We start from the raw sequence: 22,051 nt of genomic DNA, 5'->3' as shown, positions 1-22,051 counted from the left end.
AGGCACAGTCAGGTCATACTCTTCGAGCTAGGATACCATAAGTGGCAGATCTGGAGAGACCCCCTCCTTTCTCCTCCAGGAGGAGTGGCATGGCAGTGTGGGAGGAATCTGCTGGGTTTGGAGACTCTAAATGAGACTGTGCACCAAAGACAGAAATGCTTGGTCATAGGCTGGGGGAGCTTGGAGTGTGGCTGGAGACCACGCAGATGGGAGGGATTCACTGCTTTTCTCTGAGGGTACACTGAGGAGTGGGGCCCCGAGCTCTCGGCAACTCCAGGCTGGAGACTGGGAGGCCACTATCTTCATTCCCCATCCTACAAAGCTATATGGAAAGCATTCAGGGAACAAAAGTTACTGAGAGTGAACCTGAGCAGATACTTAGCCTGGCCCTCGGCAAGGGCAGTGCAATTCTGCCTCAGGCAAAGACATTTGAGTATTACTGCAACAGGCTTCTCCCCGAAAAGATTAGCAAGATCACCCATCCAAGACCAAGTTCACCAGTCAATGGGAACTGCAGAACTCCAAAGTGAGGGGAAAGCAATGCATAGAATTCATGGCTTTTTTCCCATGATCCATTAGTCTTGCAAAGTTAAATATTTTTTAATTTTATTTTTTTCTTATTCTTTTTTAACCTTTCCTCTTTTAACATTTTCTAACTATTTTATCTTAGCAATAACTTTTGTGAAAAAATTATTTAAATTTTCATTGTTATAGTCATATTTTATCCCTTCATTTTATTTAACTTTACTTTTTGTAAACATGTAGGCTTTTTTTTTCCTTTAAAATTCAGGGATACAATTTCTTCTAATGGGTCAAAATATACACTAAATCTAGCACATGTCTTTGTTCCAGTCTCCAGCCTGATCACATGCTCTCTCTTTTTTTTCCCCCCAACCAACTTATCTTATCAATTCCTGTTTTAGAATCTTTTTTAAATTTTTATCTTTACAATCATATTCAATCCCTCATCATGTTTACCTTTATCTATCTATCTATCTATCTATCTAAGTTTTTCTTTCTTTAAAATTCTGGGAGGTAGTTTCTTCTAAGAGACCACAATATACACTAAATCAAATGGGTGGCTCTTTTCTATTCATCAATGTATTCACTAATGTGTGTGCATGTGTGTGTGTACTTTTTTATTTATTTATTTTTATTTTTCTCCCTTTCTTCTCCACCGAGTTTTGGGTCTCTTCTGATTAGGTTAGTGTATATTTTTCTGGGGGCTTTGCCACTTTTTTAGTATTTTAGTCTCTCATTCATATATTGTTCTCTGGATAAAATGACAAGGCAGAAAAATTCAAAACCAAAAAAAAAAAAAAAAAAAGAACAAGAGACAGTATGGATGGCTAGGGACCTAATCAATAGGGACATTGGTAATATGTCAGAACTAGAGTTCATAATGACAATTATCAAGGTGCTAGCTGAGCTCAAAAAAGGCATGAAAGGTATTAGAGAATCCCTTTCTGGAGAAATAAAATCCCTTTGTAGAACAATAAAATAACTAAAATCTAATCAAGTTGAAATTTTAAAAAGCTATTAATGAGGTGTAAAAAAAAAAAAAAAATGGAGGCTCCTAGTGCTAGGACAAATGAAGCAGAAGCAAAAATTTGTGATATAGAAGACCAAATTACAGAGAATAAATAAGCTGAGCAATAGAGGGACAAACAACTACTGGACCACAAGGGGAGAATTTGAGACGTAAGTGATACCATAAGACGAAACAATATTAGAATAATTGGGATCCCAGAAGAAGAAGAAAAAGAGAGAAGGGGGAAGAAGGTATACTGGAGCAAATTATAGTAGAGAATTTCCCTAATATGGCAAAGGGAAAAAACATTAAAATCCAGGAGGTACAGAGAACACCCCTCAAAATCAATAAAAATAGGTCAATACCGTATCATCTAATAGTAAAACTTAGGAGTCTTAGTGACAAAAAGAAAATCCTGAAAGCAGTTTGCAACATACAATGGTAGAAATATTGGAATGGCAGCAGACTTAACCACAGAGACCTGGCAGGCCAGAAAGAACTGGCATGATATATTCAGAGCACTAAATGAGAAAAATATGCAGCCAAGAATACTACATCCAGCTAGGCTGTCACTGAAAATAGAAGGAGAGATAGAAAGCTTTGAGGACAAAAGTTAAAGAAATTTGCAAACACCGAACCAGGCCTACAGGAAATATTGAAAGGGCTCTTCTAAGTAATGAGAAAGCCTAAAAGTAGTAGACCAGAAAGGAATGGAGACAATATACAATAAAGTCAACTTACAGGCAATACAATGGCACTAAATTCATCTCTTTCAATATTTATCCTGAATGTAAATGGGCTAAATTCCCCAATCAAAAGACACAAGGTATCAGAATGGATAATAAAAAATAAGTCCCATCAATATGCTGTCTATAAGAAATAATTTTAGACCCAAAGACACCTCCATATTTTAAGTGAGGGGGTGAAAAATAATTTACCACGCTAATGGTCATCAAAAAAAAGCTGGGGTGGCAATTCTTATATCAGATAAATTAGATTTTAAGCCAAAGACTACACTAAGAGATGAGGAAGGACACCATTTAACACTTTAGGGTCTGTCCAAAAAGAAGATCTAACAATTTAAATATCTATGCCCCTAACATGGGAGCAGCCAACTACATAAACCAATTAATAAAATCAAAGAAACACATTGACAATAATACAATAATAGTGGGGACTTTATTACCCCCCTCAATGAAATGGACAGACCTTCCAAGCAAAAGATCAACAAGGAAATACAGGCCTTAAATGACACGCTGGACCAGATGGATATCGCACATATATACATTCTTCCCTAGTGCATATGGAACATTCTTCAGAATAGATCACATCCTGGATCATAAATCAGGTCTCAACTGGTACCAAAAGATTGGAATCATTCCCTGCATATTTTCAGACCACAAGGCTCTGAAGTTAGAATTCAATCACAAGAGGAAAGTTGGAAAGAACTTAGATACATGGAGACTAAAGAACATCCTACTAAATAATGAATGGGTTAACCAGGAAATTAAAGAAGAATTGAAAAAATACATGGAAATGAATGAAAATGAAAACACAACTGTTCAAAATCTGTGGGACACAGCAAAGGCGGTTCTGAGAGGAATATATAATGGTACAAGCCTTTCTCAAGAAACAAGAGAGGTCTCAAGTACACAGACTAACCCTACACCTAAACAAGTAGCAAAGAAAGCCTAAACCCATCAGGAGAAGAGAAAAAATAAAGATCAGAGCAGAAATCAATGAAATTGAAACCAAAAGAACAGTAGGACAAATCAATGAAACAGAGCTGGTTCCTTGAAAGAATTAATAAGATTGATAAAGCCCTGGCCAAACTTATTAAAAAGAAAAGAGGAAGGACCCAAATTAATAAAATTACAAATGAAAGAGGCAAGATCACCACCAACACCAAAGAAATACAAACAATTATAAAAACATATTATGAGCAACTACACTCCCTCAAATTTGACAATCTGGAAGAAATGGATGCATTCCTAGAGACATATAAACTACCACAACTGAACCAGGAAGAAACAGAAAACGTCAACAGACCCCTAACCAGTAAGGGGGTTGAAAATATCATCAAAAATCTCCCAAGAAACAAGAGCCCGGGGCAGTCGGCTTCCCAGGGGAATTCTACCAAACATTTAAAGAAGAATTAATACTTTTCCCTCTAAAACTGCTCCAGAAAATAGAAATGGAAGGAAACTTCCAAACTCATTTTATGAGACCAGCATTACCTTGATCCCAAAACCAGACAAAGACTCCATCAAAAAGGAGAATTACAGACCAATACCCATGATGAACAAGTATGCAAAGATTTTCACCAAAATACTAGCCAATAGGATCCAACAATACATTAAAAGGATTATTCACCATGACCAAGTGGGATTTATTCCCCAGCTGCAAGGTTGGTTCAACATCCGCAAATCAATCAATGATTGATTAATTATATATTAATAACACATTAATAAAACACATCAATAAATAACACATTAATAACACATTAATAAAAGACAGAACAAGAACCACATGATACTCCCAATAGATGCTGAAAAAGCATTTGACAAAGTGCAGCACACTTTCTTGATCAAAACTCTTCAAAGTGTAGGGATAGAGGGTACAGACCTCAATATCATCAAAGCCATGTATGAAAAACCAACAGAAAATATCATTTTCAATGGGGAAAAACTGAGAGCTTTTCCCCTAAAGTCAGGAACATGGCAGGGATGTCCACTCTCACCACTGCTTTCAACATATTCCTCAAAGTTCTAGCCTCAGCAATCAGGCAATAAAAAGAAATAAAAGGCATCTCAATCGGCAAAGAAGAAGTCAAACTCTTACTCTTTGCAGAAGATATGACACTTTATGTGGTAAACCCAAAAGACTCCACTCCAATACTGCTAGAACTTGACAAGAAATCAGTCAAATGTCAAGATATAAAACCAATGCACAAAAACCAGTTGCATTTCTATACACCAAGAATAAAATAGAAGAAAGAGAAATTAAGGAGTTGATCCCATTTACAATTGCACCCCAAAACACAAGATACCTAGGAATAAACCTAACCAAAGAGGCAAAGAATCTATACTAAGAAAACTATAGAGGACTCATGAAAGAAACTGAGGAAGACACAAAGGAATGGAAAAACATTCCATGCTCATGGTGCTCATGGATTGGAAGAAAAAATATTGTGAAAATGTCTATGCTGCCTAAAGCAAGCCATACATTTATTTATTTATTTATTTTTAAAGATTTTATTTATTTGACAGAGAGAGAGAGATCACAAGTAGGCAGAGTGGCAGAAGGAGACAGAGGGGGAAGCAGGCTTCCTGCCAAGCAGGGATCCCAATGTGGGGCTCGATCCCAGGACCCTGAGATCATGACCTGAGTTGAAGGCAGAGGCTTAACCACTGAGCCACCCAGGTGCCCCGCAAGCCACACATTTAATGCAATCCCTATCAAAGTACCATCAATTTTTTTTTTCAAAGAAATGGAACAAACAACCCTACAATTTATATGGAAACAGAAAAGACCCCAAATAGCCAAAGGAATGTTGAAAAAGAAGGCCAAAGTGGTGGCATAACAATTCGAGACTTAAGCTCTGTTACAAAGCTGTCATCATCAAGACAGTATGGTATTGGCACAAAAAGAGACACATAGATCAATGCAACAGAACACAGAGCCCAGAAATGGACCCTCAACTCTATGGCCAACTAATCTTCGACAAAGCAGGAAAGAATGGTCAATGGAAAATAGTCTTTTAAAACAAATGGTGTTGGGAAATTGGACAGCCGCATGCAGAAGAATGAAACTGGACCATTTCATTTCCTTACTCCACACACAGAAATTGACTCAAAATGGATGGAAGACCTCAACGTGAGACAGGAATCCATCAGTATCCTTGAGGAGAACACAGGCAGCAACCTCTTCAACCTCAGCTGCAGCAACTTCTTCCTAGAAATATCGCCAAAAGTAAGTTCCTTGCTCATTAAATTTTTCTTTGCAAGGTCAAAAATAAACTACTGGGACTTCATCAAGATCAAAAGCTTTTGCATAGTGAAGGAAACAGTCAACAAAAAACAAATGACAACCGACAGAATGGGAGAAGATATTTGCAAATGACATATCAGAAAAAGGGTTAGTATTCAAAATCTATAAAGAACTTACCAAACTCAGGACCCAAAGATCAAATAATCCAGTTAAGAAACGGGCAGAAGACGTGAACAGACATTTCTGCAAAGAAGACATCTAGATGACCAACAGACACATGAAAAAGTGCTCAATATCACTCAGCATCAGGGAAATACAAATCAAAACCACAATGAGATACCATCTCAAACCAGTCAGAATGGCTAAAGTTAACCAGTCAGGAAACGACAGATGTTTGCAAGGATGCAGAGGAAGGGGAACACTCCTACACTGTTGGTGGGAATGTAAGCTGGTACAGCCACTCTGGAAACAGAAAGGAGGTTCCTCAAAAAGTTGAAAACAGAGCTATGCTAAGACCCAGCATTCACACTACTGGGTATGTACCCTAAAGATACAAATGTAGTGATCCGAAGGGGCACAAGCCCCTGAGTGTTTATAACAGCAATGTCCACAATAGCCAAACTATGGAAAGAACCTAGATGTCCATCAACAGATGAATGGATAAAGAAGAGGTGGTATATATATACAAGGGAACACTATGGAGCCACCAAAAGAAATGAAATCTTGCCATTTGCAACAATGTGGATGGAACTAAAGGGTATTATGCTGAGTGAAATTAGTCAATCAGAGAAAGATAATTATCATATGATCTTTCTGATATGAGGAATTTGAGAAGCAGGGCAGGAGGTTGGTGGGTAGGGAAAGAAAAAAAGAAACAAGATGGGATTGGGAGGGAGACAAACCATAAGAGACTTTTAATTTCACAAACTGAGGGTTGCTGGGGGATAGGGGTAGGGAGAGGGTGGTTGGGTTATGGACATTGGGGAGGGTATGTGATATGGTGAGTGCTGTGAAGTGTGTAAGCCTGATGATTCACAAATCTGTACCCCTGGGGCAAATAATACACTATATGTTAATAAAAATATATTTTTTTTTAAAGGAGATATTTGGTAAGAGGAAGTGGGGGAGGAGGAGGAGGAGGAAAGAAAAGAAAAGAGAAAAGAAAACCAGTTCATATTTTAGGAACTGTCTTATGTCCTGAAAATGAAAAAAATTAAGAATAGCATATAGCATTGATCTGTCATTTTTTTCTCCCTTACATTCACCTATTCACCTACTATTTCCTTTTTCCTTCCTTCTCTTCCTCCTTCCCTTTCTCTATTTATTTCTCTTATCAAAACATATAAAACCCTTGCTTAATGAAGATATAGTTTCTAACATAAAAAGTATTCATCAGTTATTTAACAAAAGTATTTAAAAACATTGCTAATAAGAAAGAGAACTTTGACTTCATTCCTCCTCAAATTAGTTTTGCTCAGCTTTGTGTTTATTGAACATATTATAAAGAAGTGTGGCACCTCAGAAAGTGAACTAGAAGATTTAAATTGATTTGTACAAAGTAAGTCCTACATTTGGGGGGAAAAAACCCAACAAGTCCAAATACAGCATGGCAATATAAAATAAAAAATAAAAATTTTTTAAAAAGGAAAAAAAACCACTTTAATAGAGTTTATAAAAACACTGCAAATAACAGGTTTATAATTTATAAAGCAAGTGGTTTGATTTTTAACATGTTCAGATTGTTATTTTATGCCAAGCATATAATGTATTGTGGAAAGAATGTGTTGTTTTCTATGTTTACTAATTGTGCAAATTTTAAAAAGTTGGTATAGCATTTGGTAAATATATTTTATAATGAACTACAAAAGCATGTTCAGTATGTTTGCAGTGTTACAATTGCCATGTAATTTGTTCTCTGAAAATCACTGGCAAGCATATATAAAAAACTGTTAGTAGCTCACTAACGTATAATGTTTTCCAAATGTATACAAAATATTTTCACATACATATTGTCCATCTGAAGAAATGAGAAATGTAGCTCCACTGGAATTACACAGAATATGTGTTTCTTATCCAACGTATTTTAACACTATCACTTCGACCCAGTGGATGCTTTGGACTTTCCATTTTTAACCCCAAGGAATTTCAATCCCATGTTAGTGACTTAATTTAATAAAAATAATCTCAACATTGATTTTATCACATAAAATCTTATGGATTATATTCCATTAAATCAGTTATTTCCTTGGCAATTTTTAATGAAGTAATTCTCATCATTTTCCATTTTTCTTCATTTTATTTCATGTACAGCAATGGACATACCATAAGATTTAACACAGTAAGAGAGTTTGTTTGTTTGTTTTTAACTATTATTTTTTCAACTTTAATTTTCCTTAGTCAATTATCACTAGTAAAATTATATCAGAAGCTTAGGTATTCCCACATGTTTTTAACATAATAAATTTTACCATATGCAGCTTGACCACTTGCCATGTTTTAATGTCCTGATTGTTTTCACACCATGAGGTTATTAAAGAGAGGATTTAATTTATTTCTAAATCATTCCATTTGAGAATTTTCAACAATTTACCTCATATATTCTAAGGTTTTGATTCCCCTGTTTGGATTATTAATCTACTCCTTCCATCTACGCCCAGTGAATTCTTATAGCACGTATCCATAACAGTTCAAGAGTGAAGTTGTATGGTGAAGTGGGAAGGTCAATATTTCCTGACTTTACCTTTTTCCTTTCCTCCACTCCTCCATCTCATAGCAAGCTGAGCCAAAAATGGAGTGTGGATCTTAAGCAACATTTTGAGTGGCATATCCCTCTAAAAAATGCAGGCCAAATGGGGCACCTGGGTGGCTCAGTGGGTTAAGCCTCTGCCTTTGGCTCAGGTCATGATCTCAGGGTCCCGGGATCAAGCCCCACATTGGGCGCTCTGCTCAGTGGGGAGCCTCCTTCTCCCTCTCTCTCTCTGCCTGCCTCTCTGCCTACTTGTGATCTCTATCTGTCAAATAAATAAAATCCTTTAAAAAGTCCAGGCCAAGATATAACTTATCACCCATCTGTTTTTTGTTTTTTTGTTTTTAAGAATTTGTTTATTTATTTGACAGACAGAGGGATCACAAGTAGGCAGAGAGGCAGGCAGAGAGAGAGGGGGAAGCAGGATCCCCGCTGAGCAGAGAGCCCGATGTGGGGCTCGATCCTAGGACCTCGAGATCATGACCTGAGCCGAAGGCAGAGGCTTTAACCCACTGGGCCACCCAGGCGCCCCCACCCATGTTTTGATGCATGGCATGTGTGTGTGGGTACAGGTATGGGTGTGTGTGGTAAGAGGGGACGAGACAGAGAGAGTGAGCATGCAAAGGACAAAACAAGTTAAGGAAAGGTGGCAAAGATTTATACTTTGTTGGTTCAGATGAAGGACATATAATTGACATGATTGTCCAGCTATTACTCTTTCAACATTGCTGTAGGTTTGAATTCTTAAGAAAAAAAAAAGTAAACATAAATAAAATTAGGAAATCCGATATGTGAGCAATTCAAAGCCTATACTGATCAACTAAGTTTTCTTCTTGTCTGCTCCTCTTTTCGACTCCACAACTGACCCTCTTTGTTGCTCACTCTTATACTGCCATCCGTATGAGACAGAGAGAAAAGGAATGAACTGCAGAGCTGAGAATTGTAGACCCTCTGAGGTACCTCTTTCTAGTCCCATCAATCCCACTAACTCAAACACTGGTTAGACAAAAAGATAACAGAATTTGTATTTTGGGTTCAAATAATTCAGTGTTCATTGCCTAAATGCAAAGCTTAGTGCTAAATGTTTTTTATGTGTATTATCCACCCCATACTTCCAAATAAACATAAAAGGCAGAGATCATTATAACACCTTTTAGATGAGTATATGGAAATTCATAGAGGTTAAGAAGTATGTTTGCTAACAGACAACTCTTGAGAATATTGTGAATTGAATCTGTCTTCACTGGTTTCACAAGCAGTTAGCTTAATCATTTATTTAAAAGTTTCTAAGTTCAGAACTTAAAATCAGGTGGGACTAGGTTTGACTTGCCCTTGCATTCTCAACAGGAGCTTGAAATTGAACAGGTTACTTATTCAGTCTGAGCCTCAGTATTCTCATATATAATGAAAATATGATATACCCTGAATAATTATGAGGATTATACGTAGATAGAATATATACATAAAATCTAACTTCTTACTTATAAATGTTTAACAAATGGAATTTATTTACATAAGACTCTTGAGAACCAGGCTCAATTAGTTTTCAAAGTTATTTATCATGTAAGAGTATATTTTAAATTACAGGAATCCATATTTCCCGATGCCAAATATGATAGAATCAGCTATAAATATTCTTTTCAGATGCTATCTTTCATTGGTCTTTTTAAGTAAATTGTCTAGTTCTCAGAGTATTTTGCTGACATTTTATGTTTTTTTTACAAACTTTAATTTCAGAGAAAGCTTGAAAATGGTGAAAGTTCATCATATCTTAAAAGGCTGTGACAGAAAGTCCCCATTTGTCACTTTCTTAAGCATGATTTAATCAGTAATTATTTATTGGACAAACACTATAGGACCAATACTGTATGAAAATAAAATACGGCCTCTTAAAAACCTGAAAAATGAGTAACTTGAGAAATGTAACTTAAAGAACTACAAAATTTCATGTATAGAAAGGAACTTAGAGAGATTTTGTAACCAGCATTGTTTGGATGCTCAGTCTGTCTGAAAAAGGGACAAGAGAGAAGGGAACTGACCATACCACCCTGCCCTAAGGGTGGGGACGGGGGTGGGAGGGGCGGCTTTTTTAATGACATTCACCTGTGTCCAACAAAGAATAAACAGACCCTAAAAAGAAGTAAGCCATTAAAGATGTTATCGCTAGTCCTGCTTACACAAAAATGCTGTCAGTATTAAAAAGATTTACGTTCCCTGGTCAGCTTTCAATAAAAGAGCAACCTTCAAAGCCCTCAGCCCAAAGCTACTGTGACCCTCCTCACTCCTGGGAGCTTTATTCCCCCTCTGTATCCTTGCTTAATAAAATTCTGTTGTTCCACTCACTTTTCTTTGTCAGTGAGACTCATTCTTTGACTCTGTGAGACAAGAACCTAGCTCTCCCACTTCATATTTACTTAATAACAAAATGGGAACTTTTCAAAATGTTTTTCACGTCTTGGAACGCAAATTACTTTTCCTAAATGTGATGACCACTCTGGGAAGACACTCTGTATTTATAAGTAAACCCTCAAATTTGATAGGGTCGAGTTGCTTACTATTCAAAATATGTTTTATAGGAATGAAGAATCATCATTACCTGGAGGCATGTTAGAAATGGAGAAATCGAGCCTCACCTCAGACCTCCAGAATCCCAATTTAACAATGTCCCCAGGTAATTCATATGCACACAGTTTAAAAACACACATCTAGTCTATCTATGTCTTCGTTACTTGAGTACTAGTATTTAGAGGCATAAAAATGAAGACTGAATATAGCCCAAAGGCTAAGAGATGTCTGCATATTGTATGCAAAATTGCAAATATTTGGCTGGCTTCAAAGCATTCCAAACCTGTTGGCTGATAAACACTTATCTGAGTAAAACATAGTGCCTCCACTTCCAGGGCAGGTTTTGCTCAATTCTAATGATTCACTATGAACAATGGCCTTTAATTAGTTTTATTTTGGAAATCTGCAGTGCAGGTTTTTTCCTTTGTGAGAACTGCTGATTAATTAAGCAAGAGGACACTCCAGGCAATATATTTCTGGATGTAGGATGAGATGGAGTGAAGGATATGTTGGAGATTTCGTGACTTGTTCACCATCTTATACAAGTACATATATTCCTCAGCAAGATGCTGCCCAAATGGGACTCGTTATGCTCAAACTAGAGGAAACATCAGCACGTTTAGGGGAGAACTGCAGGTCCAATCATTTTTAGAGTATTAGGCACGTTTGTTTAAATTCCAATCAGAAAGCTCCACTTTTGCCCAGCATTTGAAATCTATTTGGTAATTTACCTTACAGCAATGTTTGAATAACAAAAAGGTTAAAAAAAAAAATTAAGCAACCAGAAACAAAACAAAACCAAACAAAACAAAAAACCTTACTTTCCAAGGGCAAAGCATTCCAGTTTTACAGATGAATCCTTTGCAGCTTGTATAGTTTCAGGAAAACGCACTTCAATCTTTGGTTCATATTCCCCCATCACACCTGTTAAATATCAAAAGAGCTAGCAGCATTTCTGGAGAATAGAAGTTTTCTGTGAAGTAAATGCTTCATTAACCAAAAACTGATTATTTTGTACTTCAATTAACAACATTTTCATAGACTTAAATGAGTGATAGAGGGCAAAGAAACTACATGATGCTATTTAAGGAATTAGTTGATATTCTTCTTGCTTAAAAAAGCAATATCTAAGATATATCAGAGTGTCAGAATAGAGGCATCCCAAATTTCCCTATATTCCACATTAGGATCTTACAAAGAATTTGTCTTCCAATTAAGAAATGAATGCACCTAGATTCTAAAATGTTTCTGAATTATCAAGAACATTTCTTCTCTAGAGATATCCAGATCTATTACGCCTTCATGGAACTCACTGGGGCAGATCTGTTCAGGAATAAGGAAATTTTCATTAACACTGTAGGAGGTCTCTTAATAGAAAATAACAGTATTTCTGCAACAAAATCTACAAATTAATAAAAATAATTGAGATAAAGACATAAATGTTCTCATGTCAGTTCATTAAGGAATTACTGCTAAATGAGTTTGCTGTTCACTTATAAAGACACATTTGTTTTTATAGTTTTAAATTTTTTAACAAGGAATTGTGGATATGGGCTAAGAATAAGATAATAGTCTAATGTATATAAATATGTTACCTACCAGAGGTGTAGCAGAAATATATCCCTAGGCTATCCTCATTAACTTAATTAATGAAATAAGTGGCAAATCAAGATTCCTCAAAAAACTGATTTTTTTTTTTTTTAATTTATAAACCAAATGCCAGAGTAATCTATTCCAAAGGTAAATGATTTACTGGTGGCCAGTACAACTGCACAGAAGATAAAATTTACAAAATATGTATCAAATAAAAATACTTGATTTTTAAGACCTGATCATTCCAAACATTCAAAGAAGCTATGGTTGAGGTAGTACAGAGTACTAGTTCAGCGAACTAGTTAAATTTTCTATATCGTATTTTCTTGACATCTGATTTTTCTTGAGTGTCTACTTTTAGAAGAGGTTTGATATTTCTTATATTAATACTATTAACATTAATATAGTATAATTCTTCTGATCTGTTTTTACCGTGTATGCACTAAAGATAATAGAGGGGATAGAAGAATGAAGGACTTAAGAAGGGGAGAAGGAGAAACTAAAAGTAGACCAGGAAAAGGAAAAATATGGTAGAATTTCTATGCATATTATTGGCTTATGAGCACTTTCTTTCATGAACAGAGTACTCACTGGAGGACAGAAATTGGACTTATGAATAAATCTAGTGGTTGCTATATTCTGAACTAAGACTATCCAAGTATATTTGGGTGGTTAGTGATTATAAAAGCTCTGTCGTAAGAACTCCCCGCATGGAGCTAGTTCCATAATTCTGTTAGCCATCATTAGCATTATGTTCTTGCTCTTAAAATCCTCAGAGAGAAGAAAACTCTATGAGGTACTACATTTCTAGTCCAGATCTGATCATAAAATGCATCAACAGGTTTTCTATCTTTACATTTACCACTGTGAATATTTAATTAAAGAATCGACTAGAGGATTATTCTACTTCGATGACTTCCCTAAGTTTTCTAGTTCTCTAAATCTTGTGCCAGCTATGTCTTGACTAAACTAAAAAACTCATCAGAGACCAATTTGAATTATGTTCCTTGGAGGAATATAATTAGCATGAATAGTGTTTCATTCCTCTTTGGAATGCTTATAATTAATGTTTGCTTGCTTTGCTTTCCTTGGATGTGAATTTTTTTCCCCATTTTGCCAGCCAGGTAAATAAAGGGTGAACAAAAAAGACAACTATGGAAAAGGAAGAGGCATTAAAGAAAGGCTGCATCATATGCTCATTGAAAACAATATTACTCCATTAAGAAGTTTGGCAGCACCCACACGTGCACACACACACGCCTATTCCCTCAAACAAACTTTTTTATATAAAATGCTCCTTAAGCAAGGAAAGGATCTGTTCCAATGCCAGTGAAGAAATGGCATGATATACCCAGAGTCATATAAACTATACCATGTAAGTGAATTATAGAATTTTCTATTATATTTTTTTTACAGTATCTGATTTCCATCGTATTTGTAAATTGAACCTCAACTCATTGATGATGTGGCTCCTCTGAACCAGAGGGAAGCTGAAAACTCAACAGATGTCCCCAGGCCTCAGAAGCGAAAGTATATTCCCAAGATAGCTCATCATCTTACCATCAGTGCGCTGCACTAATGGAGTGGGCGGTCCTTGAACACTTCTCTGTGCTTCTTTGTTTGTTATGAAGCAAGTGTAGTTGCCCACATCTGATGGTTCCACTTTGGCAATGTATAAGTTTCCTGTCTCTTGGGATACAAACCGCCTGTTGTCCTCTTGAACATATAAGGGGTTATCATTGAAGGTCCATGCATAAGATAAGTCTGGGGAACAGAAAAAAATAAGCATTATCCTTACTGTATTTATTCTTATCTGGAAGTTCTGTGCCCTCTTCTCCATAATTAGAATAAAATTGTGCCCCAGTTGATGCCTGCTGTCCTAGTATAATTGTAATATTCCCTTATATTCAAATTTGGATGATACATGACATAGTCATTCTGCCCATCACTGGCTTTGTGTATTTAGGGGTGCAATGAGGGCATGCCAAGAGAATAAGTGGATGAATGTATTAAGAACAGCTGTAACATATATAAAATATCACGGGGTTAAAATACACATGTATTTCTCCAGTAATGCTCACATGAAAACAGTTCTCTCAATATGCAGTCCAAAGGATGTCCATACTAAACTGTTTTGTGTCTGATTTCATTTAACATGGATTTTTTTTAATGTTCACCTATGTTGTGTGACTATCAGGTACTTCTTTGCTTTTTATTGCTGGTAATACTCCATTTTATAAATATACCACAATTTGTTCAGCCACTTTCTTGTTGATGAGCATTTTGATTGTTTCCAGCTTGGGACCATTAGTGGTATTAGTGGAAATGACTATCTGTTGACATTTTCATTTCTCTTGGATAAGGCCCTAGGAGTGAGAAATAAGGTAGACAGATGTATGTTTAACTTTATAAGAAACCACAAAAGAATTTTTCATAGTTGTTGTACCTGCTGACCTCTCCACGAGAGATATGTGAGAGTTATAGTTATTCCATATTTTGTACAAATAACATGTCAGTCTAAAAAAAAATTTAGCCAGAAATCTTCGACCAGAGACAAACATTCTTGTGGATTAAGGTTTTTAAGTGTGGTACTATCTGAAGACTAAGAAATTGTATGAATCATGGAAACAAGGTAGAACTGAACTTACTTCTAGGGAAATGGAAGACTATAACTGGGTCTCCTGGGACTCCAAAGTAAGTGAAATGCACAGAGGCTGGGGGTGAAGAAGGGAAATACACAGGTGGAAAACACCTTCACGTACAGATGAACTCAGAAATCACATAGTAGGAAATCACAGCTCATAGAAGAACAATCGAAGCAACTAGGGGCCCCAGTTCAGGCAGAGGCTATGGGTCATATTTGTCATCTGCACTTTTATTAAAAATGGGTGCAGAAGAAAGATATGATAGACCCAAAAATGACTAATTATTTCTGATACATCCTAGCAATCTACCCCAGGTGGAAGCAGACTATCAGAAACATTTTTTCACTAACTCTACAGTATTTAAATTCTCTAAAGGATGAGGAGGCAATACAGATCAATAGCTATTCTGACCTTAAATTTGATCTATATAGAAAAACTTATGAGGAAGTGGGGATGTTGCCATCTTTATCATCTCTTTCACATAGGGAAAAATAAAGCACAGACGGTACTTAGGGAACAGATTTTAGAAAGCACAAAAGGAGAGAAGGAAGGGAAGAGGGAGAAAGAAAAAGAGTGAGTCTACAAACAGACCATTAATAGTGCTGAGGAGCTAAAGTATTACATTCTAACAACAATTCATAAGTTATTTTAGTGAAAATGAATTCACCTATATTGACAGAACTCTGATATAATTCTCAGGAAAGAAGAAAATAGGATAGGATGATATGTCAGAGAACAATCAACAAAAATGCCACTTACATGTAGAATGTGAAAATGTACAAAGTGGCATTAAACCTATAAAAGTAGTGTTCAGTTAGAAAAAAAAACAAGATGTATGGTAATGTGAAAAGCATGCTGCAAATCAAGGTGGTTAATGCTGTGTATATGTATGTGTATGTATGTGTGTGTCTTTATACAGATCTGTGTGTCTTTATACAAATTATTAAATTTAACAACCTAGGAACGTATATAGAGGTTTTCTTAGGGTGAGGGGAAAAATTTTTATTCTCTACATAGTATGTTTCTGTCACATTATAATTTTTAACTACTATGTATTATTTGTGTAAATGGAAAAAAAAAAAAAAACAGGATGGGAATAGTGTCAGGAAAACCAAACACTAGAATGATTTACAACTTGTGAAACAATATAATGAATAATATTTTTCATTCTTACTCTGAACTGTTCAGAATGGAGTATTATGTTTTATTCAGAGCACATTATAATCACTAAGGAAGCTTGTTAAAATACAGATAGCTAATCCTATGCCTAGCAATTTGGTTTCCATATATCTGAGTGAAGTATCATGGAATCTGTATTTTTAACACCCTATGAATGGCTCATATAGCTGAATTGGAATATTATGTTCAGAGCACACTTTACCAAAAGGGGAATTCAAATTCTCAAGTTTATCAAGAGACAGATAACCAATACAGCAAAGACCAGAAGTTATGTCACAAAAGAAAATGATAAAAACTTAGATTTTTACCCTGGGGGCAGGGTGAAGAATAATTGAGCAGTCTTCATAGATCTGAACTGCTGTCATGTGCAGAAAGGGTTAAAAAGAGCCCTTCCTATTGATGCCCAGGAGGCAAAAATAGGACTTTGGTTGTTGGAGGTTACAGAAAGCCCTATGGGCCTTAGTATCAGGAAGACCAATCTAAACTTCAGAGCTGTAACAGAGGTGATTTGTGAGGTAATGAGCTCTCTATCATTAGAGATGGCCAAGCAGAAGATGGATGAGCTATGTTTGCAATGAATGGGAAGTTAAACCTGTTTCTATGAACAGTCTACTCTACCCTCAACATTCCTTTGCTCTTAAGAGTCTAATGCTTTTAGATCAAGTATGCATAAATAAAATTCACTTTTTATTTTTGAAAATATGCTTTGACATTCTCATCCTGTTCCAGGGTATTGAAACTTCATTGCTTTTGCAAGTCCCTACTGGAGTCTTTTATCATTTCATGTGGTCTCTTGCTTCTAAGTTTCCTTACTGATGTCCTTTGCTGCCTCACTTCTAAGCCTGTTACTCTGTCTCCACCAAAGAGATGCTCAAAGGGTTTTTGTTTGAAAGTGAGAGGTATCTAGATAGTAAATTTTTCTTCAGTATATAGAGGAAGAAAAAATGTAGTTCAGATTCCCTTGTTGTCAGTGACTCCTCATCTTTTTGAACCTTTTGTGAAATAAAGACAATCTTGAGCAAATTCCCAGGGCCATGTCTCAGTTTAGGGATCTTTATTCAGTGCTGATTTGGGAAGAAAAATAAGCTCTAGCTCTCTGAAATCCAAGGTTAACCCTTCTCACTGAGAAATTACAGGTTGCCATTAATGCCTAAGAAATCTTCCTATTCTTTACCCTACAATCTTGAGAACTGAGACTGTAATTTTCATTTCTCCCTTGGTGAATTCATTTTCACCTTAGTTGCTAAAACTTTCTGATCTAGTCCTTCTCTAAGAGTGGAACATTTAAAAGCTGCCAGAAGAAAATGGTCTAGATATAAGGAATATTACATAAAGAATAATAAAGAAAAAAATGAGTACTTCTATTTCATACCTGTTTCATCATCCCTAAGTTTTGTTTTATGGAGCTAATTGGCTATTGATAATATGCACATTTAATAGGAGAAGGTACTAGAGCTAGGAATAGAAAAGTAATTCTCCAAAATCACATTGTTTGCATGTAGAAAGGGGAGGACTTGAACCTAGATTTTTCAGATGCCAAATCCTTTGCTCTTTTCCTAATACCATCTTTCTTCTTTTCTATTATTTATAACTGACCCTTTTCTTCTATGTCAATATGATCCCTGTGGAACATTCTTCCTTACTCTCAGACTTCTTTCCAAACACCCAAATTCTGTGCGTATCAAAGCCTACTCAGAACTAGGACAACTTTTCCTGGTCATCCGTCCCCTTCCTGCCATCAGCACTGTGTGTCCTGTGTTCAGTTTCCTCAGAATCTTATAGAATGAAAGGTCAATCTGTCATTTCAATTACTTCAATGTGTTTATAGCTACTATTAGCAGGGAATAGAATGTATTTGTCAAACCATTACGAAATAATTCTTTTCTCCAAAATGGCCTCACCAGGGGACAGATCTTCAAACCTCAGTGTGCATAACAATCACTTAAAAGACTTGGTAAAACACTAACTGCTGGGTTCTACACTCCCCATTTCTCCTTCAGTAGATCTGGGAAGGAGCCAAAGAATTTACATCATTAACAAATTATCTGGGAATGGTAATACTGGTGGGACCTGGAACACTTCTTTGAAAATCACTAATGTAATGGTACTTCTCAATCTCCTCTGCATAACCATACCAGAAAGGAAAATGGCTCAGAGTTTGATAAAATGGTGGCCATCTTGTATATTTCTCTTCAGGTGGTATGTGGGAACCTGAACAAAAGGATATTCTTTAGTTCATAGATGCATGGCATGTCTGAGATGGAAGGGACCTAATGATCTCTCAGCCCAATCTTCTCATTTTATAGATGAGTAAACAGAGGGGAAGATAGAAGCAGCTCTGTTACTAGAATCCAGGTACCCCTATGTGCTCCTCTGTGAACTGATGAATGTGTTAACCTGCAAGCCCTTCCTGTCACTGTATTTTTCATCCTTCCCTTCTCCCTTCTCCCCATGGGCTCCTATTCCCACCCCAAATAGTCAGGCTGAGTGGGGGCTTTTATCTATTTTGTTCCATCATCAGCTACTGTCATGCTTAATCTGTGTATTTTTAATGGGGAAAGAAAAAAAAAACTACCTTACAAATTGGAAGTTTAAAATTCTTCCCATTTGGCTTTTCTTAATTAAATGTATAATTCATGAGCCACTTAAGTTGAAACCATTGAATTTTTAAAATATTTTCTCCACCATCTATGACATTTATCTGTTATTAATGATTGTGATGCATTTTCCCTATGATGATTCAGCAGTAACATTAGAATGAATGATAATTGGTCTTTCCTGAAGCATTGCCTGTAGTTTCACATTGACACCATCCTCTACAATTTTAATGTTATTAGGAATGGCAGATCTGCAGTAAGCAACTGAAGACTCTATCTGCTGCTCTCTCAAGCATACAACAAATCCTATTTTCCCTAGAGCATGATTGTGTTTTGACATCTTTTATAGCCCTATATCTTGCACTGTAATATTTAAAGTACAGACACAAGAGATATATGCAATTGTACCCATTATATCGGACATAATTTTTATTACAGGGGAAGTATCCCACGTGAAAGAGACCAGTTGTGATAAACACTGACAATGAGAACTTCTATTGGCTCCGTAAAACAGGCCTCAAAATGGGTAGCATGTTTCTAGAAGTAGAAAATAAATGAGAAGAATAAAGAATCTGAAGCGTAGTGCTCAGATTTAGTGGATAAATCTCCCCTTTGGAATATTCTGGAATGAGTGTACTTTACTGCAAACCTTGTGCAGAGCTCTAGGGTTAAATGTGACTGCCTGCCGGGTGGTAAATCATGGTTATGCTAGCTCAGTGGCAAAGACCTAATCCAAGAAAAATAATTCCTTTTCTGGAATTGAAGTCATTGATATTGGTGTTGAGCAAGTTTATGATGTAACCCAGAACACTGCCCTGACACCTTTACAACCACTCCGATTTCTGTTCCCATTTGTTCCACAATTACTGCTTAACCACCTAGATTTTATTAGATCCCTTTTGATTTACACATCTCCTGTTCAGAATCATGGAGATAGCTGCATTTGTGGCCTACAAACAACAACTAAGGAAAGGCCCTCTGAGTTCCTGCTATTGCTAGCTTACAAAGAACTCTAGGGCTGCATGCGTACCAGTACTTCCTACCTGGAGAAGGAATGAAAACACAGGCAGCTTCTGAATGAACTTCTAAGAAACCTCCAGTTTTAAGGAAGGCTGGGTAAGCCATGGGAGGCAATTACAGAAGGACTACACTTCCTTTGTTCCTCTCAATTCCCATCTTCTACAGGTGAGCTAGATATAAAGAATGTTAAGTGAGGGGTCATTCCAGTGGTTCTCAACCAAGGATGATTTTGCCTGAGAGGGGATATTTGGCAATGTCTGGAGATGTTTTCCTTCTCCCTATTGGGAGAGGGGGTGCTATTATATCAAATGGGCACAGGCCAGGGATGTTGCTAAACATTTTGGCAACACAGAGGACAAACCCCATAACAAAGAATTACCTCACTGTAAATTGTCAAGAGTGTTGATGTTGAGAAAACCTGGGCTATGCAAATGGAAATAGATGTAACATGAGAATTCTATTTGACGCGCTAGCAAGCAAGGGAAAACATTTTTACCGGGAAAGAATAAGATTGTGAAAGTAGAAGAGGAAATGTGGAGCCCAGGACCTAGGAAAATGAACTATGGGACTCTGGTCAGCTACATGATCTTTCTGGTTCTAATACAGTACACTTATATTAGATAAATCAATTTACGTCTCTAGGTGGTCTTTACATATTCTCTAATACAGATACACTTGCTGTTTCCATTTATACTTGATTTAGCAATTATTTTCTGTTGTGGGCCAGATTATGCCAGAACAAATTAGATAGCAGAATAAATGAAGTGGTATTTAAACCCAAGATATGTCTTCTTGGTCAAGTTAACACTAACTTCTTTAACACAATTACTTAATTTATAGAGTGGAGAAATTTTCTTTGACAGCGTTAAGGCACCTAAGATGCTGAACTGAGAGTCCAGCATATAGGAAGCATTTGTTACCTTATCCAATCATGTGGCATTAAATACTATTTATATGGTGATTTAAAAAAAAGAGAGAGAGAGAGAAAGAGAGAGAGAGACAATGGTCTCCAAAAAGAGTCACTCTCCTAAGTGCCATGTCCACCAACCAAAACTTAACACCAAACACAATTCTACTTTCAACCTCTCTCAGAAATGTGACCCTTAACCAGTTAATTTGGAATTACTTGGTTAGCAGGTCTCCTTCTATCAGGTGAGCAACCTACCTGACAGACCCTACCCATCCTCCAGACTAAGGTGACCTTGCCTGAAACAATCTATTCTTTGCTGGAACAACTTCCTTATCTTGCCTTTTTCTGCCTATAAAAGTCTTTAATTTTGAACCTCTTCAGGATTCCTTTCCACTTTTTTAAAGATTTTATTTATTTGTCAGAGAGAGAGAGCACACACAAGCAGGGGGAGGGGCAGGCAGAGGGAGAAGCAGGCTCCCTGTTAAGCAAGAAGCCAAATGTGGGACTTGATCCCAGGACCTTGGGATTATGACCTGAGCAGAAGGCAGACTCTTAACCAACTGAGCCACCCAGGCATCCCATGGGTTCCTTTCCATTTGTAAGATGATATGCTGCCCGATTCATCAATCATTGAATAAAGCCAAATAGACCTTTAAACTTATTCAGTTAAATTTTGTATTTTTAATAATGGTAACTACCAATATTAGTTCTCCAAACCAGAACTTTCCCCCAGATATATAAATCTAGTTGCCTACGCAAAATTTTCATTGTTCTATCTAACAGATATCTGAACATTAAAATGTCCCAAAACAAATTCCTGATTTCCTCCATTCCAAAACCTGCTCTCCTGTTATTGGTATCAACCCAATAAATGGCACCGCTTTCTTCCACTTGCTCAACCTAAAACCACTTCTCTCTTTCTCTTTACACTCTACATCTAATCTTTCAGGAAATCATCTCAGCTATACGTTCTAACTATATACTGAAGATGGTTACTTGTTCACCTGTCTGCTTCTATCATCCTGCTTCAAGCCACATTACTTCTCCCCTGAGTCATTATAATCACCTTTAACTCCTTATATTATTGCCCCTTTATGGTCTACTTAGAATAAACTTTTTAAACTGGAACTCAAAGAAGGCACGTCAGTCTTTTGCTCACTACCACACAATGCATTCTAATCTCACTCCCACTAAAAATCAGAGGCTCCATAATATCTTTTAGGTAGTGCTTACAACCTCATCTATGCTCCTGTTTGCTCACCTTTCTTTATCCAC

General features: G+C 36.6%; 1 protein-coding gene across 1 annotated transcript in view; it reads right to left on the bottom strand.

Annotated features, from left to right (window-relative positions):
* LOC101672552 (contactin-6) overlaps positions 1 to 22,051 on the bottom strand; it is a 301,755-nt gene that overhangs the window by 99,472 nt on the left and 180,232 nt on the right. Inside the window, 2 exon segments of the mRNA XM_004738393.2 lie at positions 11,654 to 11,756; positions 13,986 to 14,189. Coding sequence (XP_004738450.2) covers positions 11,654 to 11,756; positions 13,986 to 14,189 — 307 coding nt within the window.

The sequence above is a fragment of the Mustela putorius genome, unplaced genomic scaffold (assembly GCF_011764305.1).
Source record: "Mustela putorius furo isolate JIRA1106 unplaced genomic scaffold, ASM1176430v1.1 tig00003850_pilon_pilon_pilon, whole genome shotgun sequence".
Classification (NCBI taxonomy): domain Eukaryota; kingdom Metazoa; phylum Chordata; class Mammalia; order Carnivora; family Mustelidae; genus Mustela; species Mustela putorius.
Note: the sequence above shows the minus strand (reverse complement) of the source record. Positions and strands in the feature narration are given on the sequence as shown.